This window comes from Falco rusticolus, chromosome 3 (genome assembly GCF_015220075.1).
Source record: "Falco rusticolus isolate bFalRus1 chromosome 3, bFalRus1.pri, whole genome shotgun sequence".
Classification (NCBI taxonomy): domain Eukaryota; kingdom Metazoa; phylum Chordata; class Aves; order Falconiformes; family Falconidae; genus Falco; species Falco rusticolus.
The window spans coordinates 17,548,902-17,572,494 of NC_051189.1; the positions used below are offsets into that span (position 1 = coordinate 17,548,902).

Below are 23,593 nucleotides of genomic sequence, written 5' to 3' on the forward strand. Positions count from 1 at the left end.
GTCATTTAAACTGATGGGATAATTACAGCCTAGAACTTCAAAGCCTCCATCACAGATTTCTACAGTGGCCAAACTGAAAGCGATCATCTTAGCCATCTTCTAAACCAGGGAAAGATATATGCAGAGATGTCCTATCTCGCATGATACTAGAAAAAGCACAATATACTAGGTTTTTATCTTTTGATATAGGTCTTCTACATCTTTGTAACACACTCTAGGGATAGGCTCATAAACTTAAATTCACAATGACTGCAGTAGCATATTTTACATTAAAATTGAAAGGGGTGGCATAAATACACTGGAGTGACATTGTGACAAGGAGACATAACTGCCATCCCTAAATAGTGTACAGAGTATCTTTAAAACATTTGGAGAAGGGAGGAAAAATAAATCCATGAATACCATACCTGAAAAATGTCTGGAAGTTTTCGAAGACGTGTTCCTTTAGAGAGCAACAGAGAAGGTGGTCCTTGTCCAGTTATATGGTAAATATACAGTTTGAACCAAACTGAACTGACTTCTGGTATTGCAGGTCCAATATGCTGAAGAGAGGTTATTCAAGAAATTAGGAAGAACTCAACATTGCAACTGTTTTACGTACAGCTATCATTTATGAATCAACAGTTTTAAAGAAATATAAATCTAGTTTTGCAGCACAGGAGTTCAAATGTATTACTCTGCTACTAATATTCTAGGTATTTAGTCCAGTATTGCAAGACTTTACAGAAAGGTGATAGTATTTTCTATGACTACAAATTCAAGAACAAAGTATCTGTCATTGACTCTACCTGAACAGGTAAATTGAACAGGTAAATAAATAAAACAAATGTGAATACTTGAGTTTTCCCCTCACTAAACACTTTTAGATTAATTGCTATACTATTCTACATGCCAGTACTTGGGTTACTTTGAAAGGGACATCTCACAGATGTATCCAAAACAAAGCTGTTAAGATACCACATTACTAGATACTGGGGAGGAAACCCCCCGTATTTTTTTCACCTGGGGTGTACAGCTGCTAATAGGTCGAATTTCATTGGTAAGTGGTGCCATGGAAACCAGCAAAGTATAATTTTTGTTGAGAACTCTGCTGCACGTAGCTGGATCCAAGCCGAGCAAACTCTCACATCGTAAGAGGTCCAATGGAAACCCTATGTGGAAAGTGTAAGATTCTTAAATTATCACTTAGCATTGAACACACAACCCAAGATATTATTTCAGATTTTCCATTCTCCCCTGCTAAGCCATGAAATACAACATTTTCCACAATTAAGTTTTGAATTATTGGGGTGAATTTTAATAAAACTGTACATAACTTTAGCAGTTTCATTCATACAGGGTTGTCTGGCAGAACTACAGCTTGCTTCTCACCAACTAACTGAGCCCAGGAAATAAGCAGAGATACTAAGGAAGTAAGAAACATCTAAAAAAAATATCTACCCCCATTAGAAGAATACACTCCCTTTCACCACTTGAAAAATGTTTCATTTGACAGAGCAACTCTGAGTAAACAATGACTCCTTTATATGGCCTTCAGAAGCACAAGATTTGAAACCAATCTCTTCCTCAAGTTCAGCTTGTCCTGCCTTCATTATGCTTTAATCTATTGCTTTGGATGTTAAGTCCAAGCTTTGGCAACCAGATCTGTCATTCAACAGGCAAAGCCAGTAATGCAGGCTCAAAGGATGATGGAAAAGTGATGTTTTGGCTTCAAACTATTTTTAAACAAGTAGGAAACAATTGCTTTCTGAACTAACAGCTTAATCAGAAAACTGAGCCCACAGCAGGTAAGTAAACAAACTTAGAAGGATTTCCTCAAGAGTATTCACAGTACCATTATTAGGTTGATCAGGCTGTACAGCTTGTGCCCCCAGATCTTTATTATGCCGCAAAAACAGTATTGTGTTTCTCAGCGTAAGCGCATGATCAAAGTACCGCTGTGCCTCCCCTTCACCTGTGCTTTGAACCTAAAAAACAAACATAAATGCATACAAGTGGCAGGTAGTTTCCACAAGCAACAATTACATAAAAGGAAAGATTAACAAATCGGCATTTTAAAGTTTCATAATTGAGTAACAACCCTGCCGCTCATATGCAGAGGCTGTTAAATAAAAATTGAGTTTTGGCCATGCTAGTCAAACAGTCAAAAAGTACACAAATACAACATCTATAAATCAGAACTATGACACAGTCTTTAGGTTAAAGGATTTAAATGTCCAGTCATGCTGACTGGTATACAACGATACAGCAATTGCCAGTGGTCCTCCTACAAAATTCTACAGTTGTCCTTCTAGAATTATCTTTAAAAGGTGGATAGGTTAAGCATTCCAGACATAATGGTCAAATTTTCCTACAAAAATGACATGCAGACTTTCAGAAATATTAATACTTTACTAAAAAGAAAGTGATTTCTATTGAACAAGCCCTAATGCAGGTGTGTCGACATACAGACTCAGGGAAATGTAGTTCACGGACTCACTTTGCTCACCAGACTCACCACATTCATATGCATACACAGTGTGCACCTGAAAGTCACTACAGAAATAAATGCTGTGAATAAGAAACATTTAACTGAACCAGGTTCAGTATGATAAGGTGCTTGTTCTTATCGTTGTATTGCTAAATAAGCAGTTTTACACAATGAAAATACTCGGTGTTTCTGGCCCTTTAAACACTTCCAAGTGCTGAAAAAGCATTTGATCAAACATGTAACAAACAGATTACCTTTTCCAGCTCCACCAAGAAGCTGTCAAGACTCTCATCCGACAGTTTCCCAACTTCAAACATAGTGACTGCATGACTTTTCAAGTTCTGGAGTAACAAAACAAAACTGTCTTAATTCTTTGAGAATGGAATGGGTAAGTAAAGTTTTATTAAGCAAAAACATTTTTTAACAAGTAACACAAGGTTTTTTTTAATAATTACAACCATATTATATTGAAGTCAAAGTATTTTAAAGCTCTACATATTTATTCTTGGCATAATACATTGAACAATTTTGACATACTGGTGAAAGATTTCCCATCATTAAAAAGGCAGTGAGAGTAGAATCGAACAGGAAGGCAATACGCTTTGTGTGTCCACTAGACAGATTCAGGCTGCTCACACTGGCTGTTTCAGCTAAGAGAACAAAAAGAAAATACATGATCACATTTTATTTCTTTTACAATAAGTTCATCAAGTTGAAGAAATACAGAAAAAAGTTAGTTATTGCCATACTGAGTGGAACAGAATTCCCTTATCACTACTAAACTATTGATTGACTTCTCAATTGAAGCTCGTATCTTTGCATCAATTGATATCCATAATACAGGTCAGTCTCATCCTCAGAAGAAAAGCTATATGGCTACAGAATTTTAAACCAAGAATAGACACCACCTCCCCCACTGTATGTTCCATATGAAAAAAGGATCTACACAATCTGTGTTTTACTTGTTTCTAGACCCCTCTACAGCCTATGGCACTCTAGAAATATAGAAGTAATTGATCCTAATGTATTAAAGTTTACTGTTAGTGCTAACCTGGATCATCTTGGCTGTTGGTATCTGTATCTGTGGCTGATGACCCAGCTTCCTGTATAGGACTTCTGTTTTCCCCACTGTCCCATGAAAGCAGCATCTTTTGAGCGTCCAAAGTACTCCTATTAATGTGAATTAAAATCCACATCTATTGGTCACTGTAGCACCAGAGAAGTATCTCTGCCTTCCAGTGCTAGTAGTCCATGCACAGGCATACCCAGTACATGCCTTTCAATACTTCTAAGCCCTGAATCAGTCAAGCTTGACATCCCTCGGAGTCCTGCTTTAGCTTCAGCAGAAGAGCTTATTTAGGGGTTTGAAAATACCAGATTTTGAAAAAGAGATCTGAAAATTCAAATCACCGCTGTCAAAGAGTCCAAAGGAAAAAAAAAAAATCTAATTCACTTTCTTCTCACAGTCTGAATAAACATTAAAGAAAACTCAGGCATAGTGGTCATTTTAAAGGGCTTAATAGATACTGAACTAAGAACACATGACAACTCTTAATTAATGCAACTTTGCACTCCAACTTGGAGAATCCTTTGTTGACTGGTATTAACATCACTTTTCCAGGATTTGATATAGACATACATAGGTGTCAGTGAAAGAACTGCAATGGTACCTGATACCAAGCAAGCAAATTTTATGTACGTATTCACTGACAGCAGTGCCAAGAGACATTGTCTCTGTACTAGCACAGTAACAGCTGTTATTTCTGGCCCTAGGAGTTTAAAGCAAGTATACACTTCTCTGCTTCAAAAGTGAGCAACTAGGCATTTAAAGGTCAAAAAGCCAGCATTAAGTAACAGCAACAAAAGTAGTACATTGAACTTACAGGCTATATTACCACCCCTTATCCTCAGATTAAAGAAAGAAAGAAAAAAAAGAAAAAAAAAGGATCAAGTATCCTTGTTATTATACACATTAGAAAGCCAAGTGACATTTGTTGCCTCAGAAGTCAAAGAAAACAACCAATAGCTTTACAATCAGATTTTGGTTCAAAGCTTTCTCTTCAACGAGAAAAGTAAGCCTTGTGAAAGAATGAAGACACTTACTTCAGTCTGTTTACTGAAGGAACATTCTTCCATGATGGATGAAGATTATCCAGGTTTATTACTTGGCCTTTTTTATGAGCAAAGCCTAACCGACAATACATGGACACAGCATTCTGAAGAAACAGACACACATGTAATAAGCAACTGTTATATGAAACCAGGCTGCAAGACAATGAACTTTCCACGTCAAGTTCAACAGATGCATTATACACACATACCTTTACTAAAGATAAGTCAATCTCTAGGACATTTGCAAGCTAAAATAAAAATAAAAATAAAAAAATTAACAATACAGTATTAACAATACAAGGTAATTCACCACTCATGGGCTTTCTTTTTATGGGTTTTCTTTATTTTTAAACCCAGCCTGTACTTGCAGAAGCAATTTTGTGTTCACCACAAGTGATTAAAAAAAAGGGATAAAGTTTCATAACTGTCCCACTTGAAAGCATGCAAAAGAAATACGAGGTCATCTTCCACTGTGTAATTTCTAGGTTACTCATGCATATCAAAAGCCATACAAAGAGAAAAACAAATCTGGATATATTTAATGGGTATTTTTCAGGTGCTTATTCACGAAGTTTTGAGAATAAGACCTTATGAAAACATATTTCTCATTAAAATGATAAATACTTAGCAAAAGTTACATTCCTATTTAAGACAATACTTGCAGAAGAATGGCTGCAGAAGCATGGCCTTAGAATCTCTGAAGATCTGCACAATCCAGGCCTGGTATTAGAATAGGCCTGTAATCAGAATTGTACTGAAGTTGCTGTGCTGAAGTTAACAAGAAAGGTAGCCTTGAGCTATTCTTGAATCCTGAGACCAAGTAATTATGTTGTGCCAACAGGCCGTGGCTGTAACAAGATACAGCTGCTGGGAAAGCAGGTGCAGGGCCAAGAAAGAGGGACCGGTATGGGAAAACAGGGAGTAACAAACTGCAAGGCTGAAGCACGGCAACACAATTAGCTACATGGGTAGAATGCTTATTTTAGTCATGATAATTAGGGGTGTGAGAACCGCGCGCGTTTAGAGACTACTAACCAATTATATTTCTGCTTTACGAATATGCATGTGTATCGGTTCTATATAAGTAGTGTTAGAAACTAATAAAGTTGAGCAAGATGCATAACTCGTATTGAGCGTCTTCTAATACTCTGCATGTTTTCAATGCCAAAGAATTATTTTTTTTTTATTTCACACTAGGAAAATGCTGTTTCTCCAGTTCTAGCTCATATAAAACAGTTTAAGTTAGTCAACCCTAAATAAATTTGCTCCAGCTGATGGAATTTTTCACTGAATTGAAGGTACTCTTCAAGCCTGAAGCACTATAAAAGTCACGTTCAAGATAAAAGAAACACGTTGGATCTTCAGCCTGGCAATACTTCTAAATGAAATCACTTGTATCAATCCATATCTCTGCCTTGAGTATTCTCAGCAGTGTGCTTTGAGCCCTTTCAAGTATTCCTATCCTCCCTGACACAGGGAGGTAATTTTTACTTACCTCTGCCACATTAGTGTGTTCATCTATCGAAACAAATATCTTGTACAGGAGTGTTTCAAAGTAATCACCTTGCACTCTGTTCATCACAAAACCTTCAAGTGGTGGTACTAAAAAAGAAGAATTACTTGCAAAATTACAATCTGGTAACTTATTTAATTAAACTGAAACTGCATAAGACCAGAAAAATAAATATACACTTATATAGTTTTCATGGTACCTGTAAGTTTGAAGATTCTTCCAGTCACAAAGAGCCTAAAGATAGCATACATGGTATTTAAAATTCTCCCACTCCCTAAGAAAATTTATGGTTGTCAATGTGTTTTCTTATAAAAACTAAAGCCACTTGACTTTTACATCATAGCCTTGCAGTCGCTGGCTCATCCACCACAGAATTTCCAGTCATGCAGCCCATAAAATGATTTTGTAATGTGTCTGGAGATTACATCATGGCTCTGACTGGAATGAAATACAAAAAAACAACCCCACACCACACTCCAAAGCTAAGATTCCCAAAGTATTATATAAGCATGAAGTCTCTTGTATTTAGAGGACTTTTCCTTAACTGATCTCTACACTACAGCAATGACAGGTACTTCTGCATGACCAAGTTCTAAACAATTTAAATCTTTACAGATAATATGGCATTCCAACACCCCCAAGACCTAGCATAACATAATGAGTTGTTCAAAGGGCAGCCGTACGCTGTGCTAGTTTAAGCGCCTACACAGTCCCCAGACACAGTGCATGTCTATAATTGAGGTGACAAGATCATGAAGGATGAATTCAGCATCTATAAAAATGTTGCATCTGTATAGAAAATAGGAGTAAAAAAAACCCATGGCCTTTTGGTAAGGCAACTATGTTTCTCTATGCTATTCTCCCTTTTCATTACAGATGTATATAGGAGGGTAATTATTAATTCATGCCATAACTCTTTTACAGAATCTTATCTGCCCAAATATGGATTAAAATCTCAGAATTCAAGTTGAAGTGAATACTATACACAATAAAAACAACAGTTTGACAGAGTTTAAAACATTTAGGAAAAAAAATTATAGCTCAAATGCTTTGTTGAAGCAAACTCATGCACAGCTTCCAAGGCAGAGAACTACAGGATAACTGAAATGAAGCCAAGAAAACATAGGTATAATACCATTACAGATTTACTTACCTGCTATACAGCTGTCATCACATATTGGTACATCAAGGTAAATAAATCCTTTGTTATACAAACCTTCATAAATAAAAGCACATCGTTTCAGAGAAAAGCATTTTCCAGACTATTAATGATACACTAAGTAAACTTCCCCATCAGCCAATGCAGAATTCAAGGTTTTTCCTGATAGCCTCCAACACAGAATATTACTTTGCAATGCATGGATCAATAAACCACACACAATATTAAACAGGTGTCACCCTAAACCAGAGTTCTTTACTTGCAGTCTAATGCAGTACACTTGGAGCTCTACAGCTACTTTCAGGACAGCAGAGCAGAACAACCACCAATCGAAGCAGCTACATCTGACAGAGAGGAGTGTTTTTCTGCCTAAACGTTAATTTAGTTTTCACCATCATCACTGTACTGTCAGGAAGTGCATTTTTTTTTTTTAATCCTGAATTAGTTTTGTCAGCTGAGGATGCTGGCTACATTTTGGTTCTCCCCTAACTCAGGCTGGAACTTGCACACTTCGTAGCAAGGATACAAACTAAATCACATCAGTTCTGATGGTTCTCAGACATCCTTCCCACACATCTTCACAGAAAAGTCTTTTTTTATACAACTGCAAAAATAAATTCTGGGGCACTTCAGCACAAGTCATCAGCAAAGCTGCAGCAGATACAGTTGGACATCACATACAATAAGGACAATAATATGGTAGATTTTTAAATTACACTTTCTCCACATGAGATTGATTCGAGCACTAAGCATATCAGCAGAGTTCTGAAGAGTAGATAGGCCTGGGAGAAGTTTTTAAGGAAGCGCAAAACATTTCAGCATGCTTATCTCTAGAGTTTAAGGTTTGTAACAGCTACACCATAACAGTAAAGCATAAAGCTAAATTACACTGTATAAAATAAGAAAATTTATTCTCTGCGGTTCCTTTCTTACCCAAGATCACTCCCATCTACACCATATTCATTACAGTGCAGGGCACGTGTACCAACCGCCCTCAGGTGAAGAGCCAAACACCTGAAGTAAAATTGTCAGGATGTTTCCCAAACATCGCTCAGCCCAGCTATAGCATGTATGTATATATTATAGTATAACTAGAAAAATTACCACCCCGAATCAGATCTGAAATAAAATGTTCGTTTAATGCAGGTAACTAGCCTGAATTCATGCTGATACAACGGCTGTTCAACATGGGCAGTGACACACACATGAGTTTGCACAGCTGAGTGTATCAGCAAATCGGCTTTGATGGATCAGGATGACATTACGAGCCATCAACATGCTAATGGTGCTTTTCACTGTCTCTCCTTCAGATTCAGTTCTCATACATCTTTATTTACCGTACCTGAAATGTATTGATGACATCGCAGTTTGGACTAAACAGTCCTCTTTCCCCATAAAATCCCATCCTACTGGCAGTCCATTACATCAAATTTCCATACATTCTTTTTCTACCCATGAATTAACGTAGAAAGTTACATTACATCCTCCTAAACCTACTAAACCTGAGCTGTAACCCTCTCCAGAAGCAACACCAGGCCATGTATAGAGAATAACTATGAAGCATTTTCAGAATTCAAATTTTCTTAAGCCCTATACTGATTCAGACCCACTCCACAGCTTGAATTTCCCCTGCTTCACTTTTGTTTTGTTCTGACTCAATTTCTTCAGAAAACTACAGTGCACAGGTTCCGTTGCTTGTAATAAGCCAAGCATTTACAGACAGACTTCTCAAGGAGGAGTCTGTCGGTCATCATGTACTTCCTTGCCTAATATGACTTGTGTATATCTAATACTTGTTACACTGAAATGGGGGGAGACATCACTTTTCAGTAACAGCTGCAGACCTTTGAGAAATACGACACACTCTTAGATTTAAGCCCCATTTTATGGTCTTCAAACAGTAAAAAAAAAAAATCACAACTCTTCTCTGAAAAGCAAGAAGTGAAGTTTTACCACCCAGGATTACTAACTCTGACATTTTTAATTTTAGTTTCTCTTGTCCTCATCTACATACCCTTCCCCCACAATCTTTAGTGATAGCTTCTAATGAAAGAATTTGTTGAATCAAACAACAACAGAACAACAGCTGCTCGCGGCTCACTGTTAAACAGTTACAAGATCTGGACTGCAGCCTGTACAAGCTCTTGAGTATTTTCCTCCACCTCCTCTTATGCTTCAGCTGCCTGCATCCCCTTTTATTGCCAGTTTTCAGGCAGTACCCTCAGAACTTACTAAGCAAAATCTACAAACAGAAGAGAAGTGTCATTAAAAACTTACTGTGAACTACATTGAAGTCTAATGAACCAGCAAGCTGAGGACCTGAATCAATGATCTTATCAATAGCAGACTTCTCCGATGTAGTACAAATCTAGGTAAAAGAAATCATGTTAATCTTGTAGAAATGAGTGTATGTAACTTAATACCACTGAAAAAATGCCAAAAATTTCAGCCTCAAATCAGTCATAAGTAATATAAGAATATAGGAAGTAATGCAAGTTCTTAAACTATGTGCACTGAAGAATTCACTGCAGTTCCTGTTAAAGTCTTAACATTTTTTTACTCTTGTCCTCATACAAAATTACGCACGCTCCAGGAACAGTACTTAATTGCACAGGTATTTGGCAAGTGAAGTCCACAGTGTAATAGGTTTGCTCTTTAAAGCTTTCAAACTAAGCATTCAGCCACACAATTGGAACCGTTCTAGAAAGGGGTCCATTACAGTATCAAAATAATACGCATCAGGTCAACTACTCTGAGCTGATCAGATGTCAGACTTTAAGGGGCTACTGCCAAGATATTCCAAAAAAGATTCCATTGCTGCTTTAAATATGTTTCAATCTAAACAAAAGACTTCCAGAGAAGGAATTAAATCCAGATCAAATGACTGTGAAAAGAAACTGCGAGAATGGAAGTAGAATGAGGATGAAACATTAAGGCAGCTCACATGTTCTTCATGTGCAAACAATGAAAAAAAAAAACCAAGAAGGAGACACAAGGAGCAGAAACAATGAAAACATGTATATATATATATATATATATATCTCAAAGTCCACTGGCATTCAGATTCGAATTATACTCAAGGTGAAGATTCAGTCAAAACTGAGCTCTCTGAGATTAAATATGAAATTTAAGAAAACTTATTTTGTTCTTTATTTCCTTCAAAGCACATTATCGTATCAGTTACCACAGATAGTTAACACAAAACTACCTCAGCACTGTACATAATGTAGAAAGTACAAAGAAGGGAGAGGGCAGAATATGTCAACAAAGAAAACATCACAATTTCCATTACAGAGTACTTATAAACCTGCAACATAATCTTTATGTAGAATAAAGGAAGCCCCTGCTTTCAGGGACTATCAGTATTCAACTAAAATTAGAGAAGCAACCCATACTACAATACCTTGATGTCATCCTCAGTGATGTAGCCAGACTGCACAACCCACCATGCCTCTATAGCAATCTCCACGGGTTTCACAGGTAACAGATCATGAGCAGTTTTCCTTCTGAAAAATTTCTGCAGTGGTACAGCCCATTTGAGATAGTAATAAAGAGCACGTCACATCTGCAGACAGCCATTTACCTTTATAAAAATGGATGTTTATAAACATCCATTTTTAAGTACATTATATTCACAGGCTGGACATACACAAATACTGCTAGCCTTGTCATTTACTAAGTTTCCCTCCTCTCTCAAATCACATGAAATTAAGAAGGAAAAAATTATTTACATCTGATACTGTTAAGTCTTCATATAAACCCATACTTTCATCTGTACTGTACATGTCACTAATTAAAAACCACACTATTCGAACACATTAGGATCAAGTCCACATTTAAACTATTTAGGACGTTTTCCTGATGTGAACAGGTAAAAGCACAGCAAACAAAGTATACAAATTGGGTATTTTAAAGGAATTCAGTGATCTTAAAAAAAAAAAAACATTTTATGAACAATTTTATTTACTTTAAAAGACAAAGTACCCCACATTCTCAATAAGCATGGTTCTTAAAAAGTACACTGAATGTCAGTCCAAGAAAGAAAAACTGGATGATACTGTTTATTTATAGACCTAAATATCTTCTCTTCCATGTGCAGCCATTACTTTTTGGTTCACTATCAGCTTCACATTTTGGTAAGCACACTTTTGGTTGAAAGAGCACTGTGAACCTACTGTAAGAGCACTTACAAGTTTCCTGAAGAAAAGAACTTTTGTGAACTAAAGGGCCTACTTCTATCGACAGTCATTACAATGTTTTCCACAGGTGCTGTTCATGTGCAAGGACACCTGTTCATCTTTATTACCATTGTCTTAGAGGAAAACATATGTATTATAAAAATTTATACCTAGATGGGAGGGCTATCCTAGAATAAAGCCCACCCACAGAAACATGCAATAATTCTTCCAGAACCAGTATCATTATTCCATGTTTATAGTGGCCAGAAGACATTAGTTATCTGATGTCACAAGTAAATATAGCTCTGAAAATATAAGATTTAAAAAAAATCCAAACCAAAAATATAGCACTGAATATCTTTTTCTTTAGTATACTTTGATTTTAAATTAAAGAGCTCTTGCATTAACTTCAGGAAAGACAATATAATCAGAAATACATTATGTCACAGTCAGGTAGTCACACTATTAAACTAACCAGGCCCACGAAATTATTCTGATCTTCATTTTCTATGAAATAAGGGGGGGGGGGACACACACACACACAGCACGGCACTGGGAAAGATGAAGGAAAGAGGAGGGAAAATTAAAGACAAACTTACCTTTGAAGACCTACATTGGTTCATTAGATCTATATACTGGTTTCTTCCTATACCAAGAAGTCTTAGACCTAAAAAATAAATAAGATTTTATTTCTCTTAAGACAGTCTTAAGCTGAAGGTACATAAAACATTCCTCAAAGAATCACACCTATTTCTATAATACTATTTTTAATTACTGTTTCTTCCAAAAAAAAAAAAGGATATTTATAGGAGCTAAATTCAGTTCAAACAGAATTTGACAGAGAACTGCGTGCATCTAAAACCAGAAGCCATCCCCATTCATTTACTCTGTACAGGTTAAAAAAAATCCCTTCTACCCTGTGACTTGAGTGATATGGGAATAATCCAAGCCCTTTCTCTCCTACACTCACATCAACAGGTAATAACTGCTTCAAATAAACAGGACTAAAGTTGTACCAGATTTTGGTCAGAAGTTAGGAGGAATAAAAACTAAGCCCACACTACACACTGGATTAGAACTTCAAACTAAGAATTAGAGCAAAAAAGGCCACCTAAGCCTCTAAGGAAGATGATTAAGATGCAGTTGAGCTAAACTGAATCAAAATTTAATTCTATAATCTCTAGCCTTCAACCATTAAGGAACTGTGAACAGATAATGGAAAACCACTCATTAGTTTTAACCCATATTCTGTCTCAGTTTTAACTCCAGCTTTGTAGTTCCACACCAGTTTTTAATCAAAAAATGTTAATAAAGATGTTTAACTTAATTATACCACAGTCACTGACTGGCAGCTGCTGCTAAAGTAACAGAACTGTTATGGAAAAATAACCAAATGCAAAGAGCCACTCAAACACAGAAGCCTTTCCTTTCTTCATACTCCTATCACTAGATTTCCAACAAGCTACATGGAGCTGAGGAAAAAAGGTTTTGCCTTGTATGTTTCCCCAGTGTGAACATTACATAGAGGCAAATTAGCACCATTAACAAGATCCCTTTTAAAAACAAAAACAAAATATAGAGGCAAATTAGCACAGTTAACTGACAATATCTTTTTAAAAACAAAACCAAACCAACTGTTTTCAGAAGCTGCAGGCTACTCCTCACCTGACTACACACTATCCTTATATAAATTCATACCCAAGGTGAGGAATGAAGTCTTAGCTATAACTTCTCAGTGGCAGGTGCGATTAACACCTTCCCTACACCAGCAGCTTACATTTTGCTCCGTAAGACTTACCAGTAGGCTATTGCTCTTACTCTGTTCCCCTCCACCAGGTTCAATGTTTCTGCTTTCCTAATCTCCCCATCCTATACTCACAACAGTCTAATAGAAAACACTATAAAACATCTGGCACATCCAGGAACATCATAAAATAGGAGATTCTCTTTTCTGGTACACCATCCCTTAGTCCACACTGATTCTAATTCACAGGAGCGTCAACAGCCTTTCAGTAACTTGCTAAAGCTTTCTGCCCGACACATGCCAAAAAACGCACTAGGAGAGGACCAGCAACTCAGCTTGCTGATGCCCAACAGCCAGTAAGACTTTTCACCCAGAAGCACAAGCAAACAGGAACGCGATATAAGGACAGACAGAAGCTGTACAAGGTCTTGCACCGGGCCTATCTGTACTCAAACTAGCCCAATTCCAGCGCTGACCACGTGGTCAGAACCCTGTATGGAGAGCACATGCTCCTTAATATCACTATTTAAACGCTTGTACACCTACATTCACATGCTTATGTTCAAACAAACAGATGCCCACAAATCTGTTTTCAGAAGCTCCTTATTTCACTGAAAGCAGTAACAACTAGGTAATACTTACAGTCAGCAGCAGTGAAGTTGGGTAACGAATCATAGCTTTTTTCACTGTTCATTATATCCTTAAAAAGACAACAAAACTTACTTGCAACAAGAATGTCATCATTTCAGTGAAGCAGGTAGGTCCAAAATTCTGCCTGCCTTTTTTTATTTTTAAGAGAAAAATGAACTTAAAACAAATTTATTAGTCAGTTACCTTATCAAATTTGCCAATTGCTTGATTAATCGTTATACAGTATGTTAAATACCTAAAAAAAGGACTTCTGTTTAATGTAAGCTTTACAAAGAAAAATGCAGATTGAAAGAATAACCAAAATCTTGTATCTGTCTTCACACAAAAAAACAGCACACAGAATTGCTAACAGTAATAACAGAATAAGCTAACAATCTGTTTTGTCTGCCATCACTATACACAAAAAAAGTTTTAAAAAAGCACTTCTGATATCCAATGAAAATAAAAGGTTGCCAGAGGGCTAACCTAAAACAGAACCATCTTTGTTCTCATAAAAAAGCATCTACTTCAAGCTTTTACAAAAGCTTCTAATACAGTTAAGTGTCCTTTTTGAAAAAGAACAAAAAAAGAAAATAACCATTTAAATGTACTGGTTTTTAAAAATGGTGAATCTCTTCATTCTATTAATCGAACAGAATAAGGTATTTCTTTTACAGTTTGAAGTGAAGAGTCATAAATCTCAAACATCAAAAGAGAAAGACTGGCCTCAGAGTGCGTCCCACCCCAGCTCCACATGATGAAGCCCAGCTCTTGGGAGGCAAACAGGGGCAGAAGGGAAGAAACTGCAGGTACAAGTAGTTCTCTAGACCCTTTCCTTACGTTTCCTTACTTGTTAGTAGACCCCCCTCAAAACCAAACAAACTACGTGACACTGCCTCGTATGCATTACAGGGCCATTACCATGATCTCTAGGACAGAAAACATATTCTCACCATGGCTTTGTACTCACCTCCATTATGCCTGTGTAATAGGAAAATGGTGTTACCCTCAAGCCTTTTACCATGATGTCAGACAAATGATAAGGGTACAACATGAGATGATCTCGGCTGTATTTTAACAAATCTTCATAATATTTACGTTCATCTTTCTTGACATGCTTAACTACAAGTGGAGAAACAAAAAGTTACACTATTCTATGATGTTCAATTTTAAAGAAACGTTACAACAGAAGTATTAAGAATAGTATAATGGCAATTGACAGAAAACGAAGAACAAAATAAAGGAGTGGTGCAGGGCATTCAGCATCCAAGGATTTCTATGTATGATAGCAGTACTCTTACAGCCTTTAAGGATGACATTAAAACAGAGCAGATTTAACTTATAGGTTAACAGGGAGGGATCCATTGGCACAGAACTAACACAGGCTGTAGAAAATCATCTTTTAATTATCACAGAACAGTTTGGGCTGGAAGGGACCTTAAAGATGATCTAGTTCCAACCCCCCTGCCATGAGCAGGGACACGTTCCACTAGGCGAGGTTGCTCAGAGCCCCATCCAGCCTGGCCCTGAACACTGCCAGGGATGGGGCATCCACAGCTTCTCTGGGCAACTTCGTCCAGTGCCTCGCCACCCTCACAGTAAAGAATTTCTTCCTAATATCTCATCTAAATCTACCCTCTTTCAGCTTAAAGCCAGTAGCCCTTATCCTATTGCTACACACCATAAAAATCAGTGAAGCTATAATCTACTTTGGGAAGACAAATGAAGGCAGTCAATGCAAACTAATCAAAGTCTGCAAACAAGTCAGGGCCACTGTCTGCATCTCATCTAGTGACAGGCTTTATTTTATTAGTCAAATCCTCTCTTAACATCTCTTAATTTCTTGGAAAAGGGCAAGATAAGTACAGCAGAAATTCAGCTCCACCTGCCAACTCAGTAACCTTAAAGAGTGCTTCACTAGAAAAGCTGCCAAACAGACTCAGAAGTCAAGACTTTTCTTGATGTTTTATCATTTAAAAGTATTTCTTTTCAGGGAAGGAGGGACCTTTGAACAGGGCTAATCCTTGCAGTTTTGCAGTAAGACAAGCTTCCATGCAGAAGAGTTGGGTAACAATAAGAAGTTACTTAGCTTCTTTACTCACCTAAGTTATTCCGGTATCGTAACTGATTGCGGATGCTGTAGAGTACGACCTGCCTTTCATATTCCCTCTGAGAGTTTCCAAGACCCTTGAAAACATAAAGGCCTTTTAGCTGACAAACACAAAACCCCTTTGAGTTAAACCACGGCAGTGTCTTATGAAGAAACATATGCAGGCAGTTGTCATTACTCAGGGAGTCCCTCAGTTCAACAGTGATACTGTATTTAGTCTCTGTATGAGGTCAAAAGTACCTTTAGTTAAATAGCTCACTGCACAGGATGCAGATTTAAGCAATAATCTTTAGCCTTTTTCTTCATAGTACCATTTGGATAAAAAAGCAGCGTCTAATTCTCATCCATCTCAACCATCTTCCAGAAGACATGAAACATCAGGCATTTTACCAAGCATTCAGCCACTTGCAGCCTTGAAAAATTACCCAGAATTAGCCTAACACAAACCAAGCATGGTGAATGACATGTAAACTTCCACTTCTCCAGCTAAGCTTATTAACGCAAAAAATAAATACCGAAACAGCTCAAGTTGTAGCTTCACACAAGCAAGGCAATCAAGTGATCTTAGGTCACAAGATTAAGGTGTGAGCACAGCACATCACTTGACTATCATGAAAGAAGACAGAACAAGAACTCTGGTTGATGCTTTAAATGCCTCATTTCAAAAACTGTCCCCGCAAAATTCTTCGTATTACTCTTCTACTCTGCATCCGCAACAAGTGATCTTCTTGGGTTTTTTTCACCCTGTCCTGGTTCCTTCACTGATGCTAATATTAACAAAGATACTCAGATAAAACTGTACTTTACTGCATATATGGGATAAACAAGTAGGTTGCACACATACTACAGAATCAGGTATTAGAGAAGAAACATCTGGTATCACAGACAGGGTCCATAATTGATTAAGTATCCAAAGAGAGATCCAGGTATTTGCTCAAAGCACAAAAATATTAAGGACTATTCTAACACTAATGTAAACAAAACAGCATTCCAGAAGTTACACTTAAGTAAATAACACATTAAATACTAATAGGTTTTCTATCCTGAATCACACAGCCAACAGTATAGCACTTCAGCTGCACAGGTAAAAAAAAATTATCATTCATGCCCCTCTTACAGCTCCTGAAATCCCAAATTCAACGAATTCAGTTACTCAGGGCCTGCAGCCACTGCCCTCTCCATCCTTCCTTTGTGCAAGAGCAGGAATTGTTTAACAGCATCTGCTTTCAAGCAGAGTAAGACTTTGGAGATGAGAACCTCCCCTCCATGTGACACAATACCTCCCCTCTGCTATTAGAGGCCCATTAAATCCAGCAAATCAAAATTTCATGAGGTTTTCTTTTCCACGAGCCACTCGTGCAACAGTTCCCTGGCTACGGAATCCGATGGCACCTGCGTCCCGGCTCAGCTCACAGTATCCAGGGCTTGCATGAGGGACACCCGGCTCAGCCGGTCTTGTGTCTGCACAAGCTGCGAGAGGACCCCCACATCCCCCGCTGCCCAGAGACCCCAAACCACCCCTACGCCTCCCTCTCCTCACGGAGGGCCGCCCCAAACGCACAGGTATATCCTGCTCCTCACATACAGACCCGACACCACTCGTTTATCCCCCCTCGCCCCAGGGGGGCCGCGCAGCCCCACACCCTCCTCACACGCCGCTCCCCGCAGGAATCCCCACACCCGCCGCCGTAACCCCCCCTCCCCACAGCCACACGCCTCCCTCCCCCCCGCAGGAACCTCACGGCCCCCGCGGACAGGGCCGCCTGCCTTCCCCATGAGCCGGCCAGGGCCGGGTCCCCCCATCTCCCCGCACCCCGCCCCGCACCCTCCCGCTTCCCCGGGCCGGGAGCTCGGCAGCCCGGACTCCGCCCGCCCGCCGGCCGGCCGGCACCTGCTTGACGCTGGCCGGCAGCCGGCCCCAGGGGTAGTTGTGGCGGATGTGGAACTCCACGTCGATATTCATGGCGAGCAGACCCGGCCGCGCCGCAGGGCCCCGCCACCGGGAGGCGCTGCAGCCCAGGGGCCGCCCTGCCCTCAGACCCCCGCCGCCGCCACAGCCACCTCCCGCCCGCCGCCGCTTCCGCGTTACGCCCCCGGAAGCGCCTGCAGGCGTCACTTCCGGCGGAGCGGGGCGTGGCGGTCACCCCGGGAGACGGCCGGCGGAAGCGCCGCGAGTGCGGCTGCGCATGCGCGGAGGGGAGGCGGTGGGTGGACAGCGCGGCTGCGGCCCAGGGGGCTTGACGCTTCTTCGCATCGTCGGACGGCGGGGGAGCGCGGCGGCATTATGATTTTAAAAAGCAGCTGCAAGCGGAGCGGGTTGTTCTCCGCAGTCGGGGTGCTGGAGCCCGGCAGCAGCAGGGGGACGCGGCCGGGCTGTCGCGGCCTGGTGTGCCTTGTGCTGCCACAGCGGCCCTAAGGCCCAGGTGCCTGTGCCTTGGGGAGGTAAACCCTCCCCTGGGCTGCTTCCTCCAGACACCCGCGCCGCCGGCCGTGGGCTGACACAGGTTGGGAACAGAGCCCAGGTTAAAATACCTCTGTTACCTGCTGGGTTAGTTTTAACGTTCATTTCCCTAATGCAGTTGATGATACACCTGGACGAATGCTACTCCCTGCTCAAAGCAAGGGCAGGTACAGCAAATAAGCATTTCAGTACAAGGAATGCGCAAGATGTTAGTTTAGGAGTGGCCCCGGGCTACGGCAACTGGCTTGTGCCCCCAGTACACGGTCTGCACAGTGTGGGGGCTGAAAGCTTGCAGTTCTGATACCACCAGCCACCCATCCTATTCACGCAGGGTCTCGAGCAAGTGGATTAATATTATCAAGAAAGCTGCGTCAAATAAATAGCAGCGGGTGCCCTTCCTTATCTTACAATCTAGGTTCTTGTGTGTCATTTAAAGTCTTACCTGTGTTGAAATCAGCAGCTTGCCATGCAGAAGCATTTTAAGTGTCAGGGAATTGGAGACAGGGGAAGAGTTCTATATTTTTAACACTACAAAACATTTTAGTGAATGATTTAGTGTGTTAGAATAAACAAAGCAAGTGAGGCCCTGATCACACGTGTAATTTATTTTTAAGGCTGTTACCATGCGTGCTTGGTAATAACCTTGGGGCTGAAAGGGGACCAAGAGCAATAGAATCTCAGTGCTCTGTTATCTTCGACTAATTCCCCAGAGAACTGCAGACCCAGTTCTCCTTTTTTAGCGTCACTGCTATCTTTAGGATCCTACTTTTGCATTAACTGCAGAGACACAAAGCCTCAGCAGTGGATATGCCCCATGGTGCCGACACACAGAGAGATCCCTGCAGCTGAGGACATGGTGAACAGCTCACATGATCTCCAGAGTTTCAGATAAGACCTCCCTGCTCATGTCACTGGCAGGCTTCAGTCCAGGAACAGTCACAGCCTGTGAATCTGACTTCATCCCTCAGTTCTTTTAACCCCAGCTCTCAGGTTTCTTATGAGCCCTTTTCTGTCACACCCTACAATGGTTTATAAGTAAACTATGAAAAGATAGTAATAAAAAAACCTTTTTTGCCTTGCCCATTGCTATATAACCAGATGGTACGGGTAGTTGGCTGGTACTGTTTGTTTGCTTTTGATATGAGCAATTGGACATACCTCTCAACAGGGCAGGACAATTTTTTTCTTCAATGGTTCTGAGGTAAATTATCTTGTTAGTGGCACCAGCACCTGAATAATACTTTTAGTAAGACACAGATATGAGAATCCACAAGCTAAAAATTCAAGTGCTTAGAATAACAGTAATGTATGCATTATTCCTCTTCCATTAAAGCTATCAGCTGTCTCAGACTTTTCAGTGATAGCACTGGCAAAAGGGAAGAAAAACAAGACCATTAGAAAGCAACTATTGATGTAGGGTAGATCTTCAGAGAGGCAGAATAATTGAGCAGAGCTCTGATTAGAAGCCAATAGCAGAAGTACTTGATTTTCAACAGGATTTTGTTCTTGTTGAACAAAAAACAGGACAAGTGATTCAAATTCACTTTCTAAATTAAGGTCATAGATAAAACACTCTGAACTCCTGCACCTTCACCTGAGGTTATTGAACTCTGAAGTTATAATCACACTGTTTTAAATCATGTATATAAAATACAGTGAGCAGTGAGGATCAGGCTACTGATCCTTTTTTCCAAAGCCTAGGATATCATTAAAACCACTTCCCTTCCCAGCTCTGTTCATCAGGATTGATATTTATGTGTAGGATGTTGCACAGTTTACAGGTTCTCCAGCTGACCCTTCAGGAAGTTGCAGCAATGAACAGATCTGTCCTGGAACAGAGGCACTATGTGTAGGCTTGTCCAGTCCTTTACAACTTTTCCTGACCTCTCTTAGAACTCACAGGTAATCAACTGGTTCAGAGATTGCTACACCTAGTTTGATGCTCAGTAGACCTGTGCTGCTGACTATATATAATGAATATTCATTACTTTATTATTTTTTTTTTCTATTCCGGTTGGTACACATGACTACTTACTTAAATGCATTAATTTCTGGCAGGAATAATATTTCTTTGTGAGGACAAGCAAAACAAGGACTGAAAACTTTAGCGTGGTATGCATCATCCATTAGCTGTTCTTCTTCCACATTCTCTAATAAATCTCCATTTACCTTTGCTTATCCCTTACTTCTGAGATATTTTTGGACCATCTTCTTTTTGCCTTTGCTGTCTCTTGCTGTTCGTAACTCATTCTGTCCACTTGCTTTTCTAAATTGATTCCTGTGTTGTTCTCTCTATCTACTGGCAGCTTCAGTTATTGTTAATTGACTTGTGGAGTTTTGCTTTCTCAAAGAGCATTTGCGGCAGACTTACTGCTACACATTTTTCTTACTGTGTTACCTATCTTTCCTCCCTATAGAGAACATTTGCTTCTTGAGTTTCAATATATTTGCTTCCAGTTATTCTCAGCAGCCTTCATTCTTGAGATCACCTTCTCAAAAGACATTACCTTTTGGTTCACTGACTTTTCAAAAGTCTGCTTTTTTTTTTTTTTTTTTTTGTTATTCCAAGTCTTTTGTGCTTTTTCCTTGCAACAATTTAACTCCATGTGTCAGTACTGCTTTCAGACAAATTACCTTCCCTTTCTGGATTTTCAACCAGCTCCTCCTTGTCCAAGATCAGAAGTAGCAGCTTGGCTTCCTCTAGTGAATTCCTCTGTTTCCTGTAACAGAAGTTGGCTTGATGGACTGGTGGGGGCCTGCCAGTTTGCCTTTCCCACCAACAGGTAGCTGAGACATATCTACCGGTATGTGTAGTACTCTGAAAGTATAACGTATAGTACTCTGAAGGTATAATATACAGTACTCTGAAAGAGTGACCTGAGCTGAACCAGTGCAGCTCTCCTCTGAACTAAGCACCTGCACTGAGAAATTGCAATGAGATCTCTTAGTCACATTCCTTCTTTGAGTCCTGGCTGGCCTGAGCAGCTGCATGCCACCTTCACCGACAAGTGAAGAATATCTGCTCTCCAAGGTGACTCTTTTCTCTTCCTTGGGAGTGATTTGTGCAGCACTCCTGAGCTGCTTATTCAAATTGACAACTGTTGATCAGATCTCAAGACCAAATAGTTCCCAGGGAATTATTTCCTCTGAAATAATGCTTTTTGCATATCCAGGAATGGGCCACTGACTTCCTTCAAGGACACCGACTTCCAACAGGAGACAAATCAATTGTAAATGCCTGGTTTTAGCCAAGTTTGTTGATGGGCTGAATTGTTTTAGGACTTCCACTTCAGTTTTCAACCCCTTCATTTCTTCTCCAAAGGGAACATTTGAAAGATTTGAAAGCTTCAGTCCTTCCTGCAACTTACCCCTGATAGTGAATGTTTTGGTATACCTGTCTGAAAATCTGATAAGACTGATAGTGCCTGATCAGTCTCTGGTCAACCCACCACCCGTTTTGTCTGGTCTGTATCAATCTCCAAATACGGTTCAGGATTCTTGTGGTTGTCTTTACTTTCTGCAAATTCTCAGTCTCACACAGGTTTTCCAGAGATCAACAGAGCTGAACAGGAGTGGCAGGCAGTGATACCACTGTAAGAGCCCTTTCATGGCTCATACCAATGCTGCAGTCAAAGTTGGTGAAGGCTGTTGACTCTGATGTAATCCACAAGCCGTGTTTCTCTGTCACACAAATCCAGGTGTTTGTCTCTCCAGGGAAAGTTCTGCCTCTTGCAGACAGAGAAGGCACCATCTCACTGCCCAGCCCTGTGGGTGCACTACTGCCACCCACAAATACCCTCTGCAAAAAGCACAAAACTCAGCTTCACTTAGTTCTTACCTGTTACTATCTCAGTCCTTTATTATTTTATTTACTTCACTAGACTCAAGATTTTCATTGCCTCTACCATTTAGCCTTGGTGAAGGCCCATCGACTGCAACCAGTTCTGTGGTTGCCTTTAGAACAAAGACTCGCTTGGTGGTCACCAGCAATAATCTCCAGAGTAGCAGTGTGTAGAAGAATGGCTGCAGAAGCGTGGCCACAGAACCCCTGAGGGTCTGCACAGTCCAGGCCTGGAGTGCACAATCCAGGCCTGGAATTAGAAGTGTACTGGAATTAGAATTGTGCTGAAGTTAAAAAGAAAGTAACTTTGATCTATTCTTGAAACCTGGTGCAAAACCAAGAACAGGAGGTAGATAGAAGAAGTAACAAACCGCAAGGCCGAGACATAGCTGACGCAAAAAGCTGCATGAATAGAATGCTTGTTCCAATCATGATTAAGCTTTGAAAGCATGATAGTGTATTTAGGCTATATAAGAATTGTTGGAAGCTAATAAAATTGAGCAAGATGCATAACTCATATTGAGTAGTTTCTTGACTCCGGCGGACTCTTCTCCCTATAGCAGTGTTATCCATCAACAGTTATGCTCTGCAGTGTGTGATGTTTCTTACCTGGGATATTATTTCATTTCTTTTTCACCTTTTTGAATTGTTCCCGCTCCACCTTTCAGAGGAGGATGTTTATAGGCACCCTTCTGGTAAGCCTCTAGTGCCGCCTTGTCCTCTGCATCCAGCCTACTTGGTCTTGCCATGGCATAATACCTGTCCCTCAGGTTTCCATGCTGCTGGCAAAAGAAGGAAGAAATAGGCAGAAGCGGACTCCATTCACTAGATACCAAGAGATGCCCCTATCTCATTGCCTGGGGGTATGTCACCCACAGGAGTACGGTCCTCAGATCTTCTGCAGGGAGTCAGTCCTGTTATTTACAAAGCTGAAAGATACCATACGGTCCTTAATTTTTGTAAATTATACAAACTTCTGGTACATAAGCTAAGTCCACCAAACTGATCAGTGGGAGTAGCACATAGTTTTCCCACCGACACCCTATTTGCACATTCAGATAGATCATTTGCATGCACAGCACGATATACTGTGACTCGGTCTGCTGTTTGTTTTAAATCCTTAATGAGCTGAGCTGCTGTACTTCATTCACAACCAGTAAAAGCAGTAGGATTACCAGTCTGTATTTGAGTATATGAGTGCCCTCAGATCTTACAGATTCCAGAGAAACCCTGCAGTTGCTTTCCCTCTGACTTCAGTGTTCCCTTTAATGTTAGTTGGGTCGGCTTTATTCCCAAAAATATTATGAAAGAAGTGGGTAGTTCCCAGCTCAGTAAAGACTTTGAAGATGCCTTTGAGACAGTGTGTTACTACAAA

The 23,593-nt window shown here is 40.0% G+C and overlaps 1 protein-coding gene across 1 annotated transcript in view; it reads right to left on the minus strand.

The window, feature by feature from the left end:
* The window catches only part of FAM91A1 (family with sequence similarity 91 member A1), a 28,953-nt gene extending 10,959 nt beyond the window's left edge, over window positions 1-17,994 (minus strand). The window contains exons 1-17 of the mRNA XM_037379936.1: window positions 17,808-17,994; window positions 15,909-15,993; window positions 14,777-14,928; window positions 13,819-13,876; window positions 12,032-12,099; window positions 10,658-10,771; window positions 9,532-9,622; window positions 7,249-7,311; window positions 6,078-6,184; window positions 4,792-4,830; window positions 4,574-4,686; window positions 3,522-3,640; window positions 3,008-3,120; window positions 2,725-2,811; window positions 1,835-1,967; window positions 1,003-1,151; window positions 408-542 (exon numbers count right to left, since the gene is read on the minus strand). Of these exons, the coding sequence (XP_037235833.1) occupies window positions 408-542; window positions 1,003-1,151; window positions 1,835-1,967; window positions 2,725-2,811; window positions 3,008-3,120; window positions 3,522-3,640; window positions 4,574-4,686; window positions 4,792-4,830; window positions 6,078-6,184; window positions 7,249-7,311; window positions 9,532-9,622; window positions 10,658-10,771; window positions 12,032-12,099; window positions 13,819-13,876; window positions 14,777-14,928; window positions 15,909-15,993; window positions 17,808-17,879 (1,698 nt within the window). The 5' untranslated portion in view covers window positions 17,880-17,994. The remainder of the gene's footprint in view (window positions 1-407; window positions 543-1,002; window positions 1,152-1,834; window positions 1,968-2,724; window positions 2,812-3,007; window positions 3,121-3,521; window positions 3,641-4,573; window positions 4,687-4,791; window positions 4,831-6,077; window positions 6,185-7,248; window positions 7,312-9,531; window positions 9,623-10,657; window positions 10,772-12,031; window positions 12,100-13,818; window positions 13,877-14,776; window positions 14,929-15,908; window positions 15,994-17,807) is intronic.
* Between the last annotated feature and the right edge of the window lie 5,599 nt (window positions 17,995-23,593).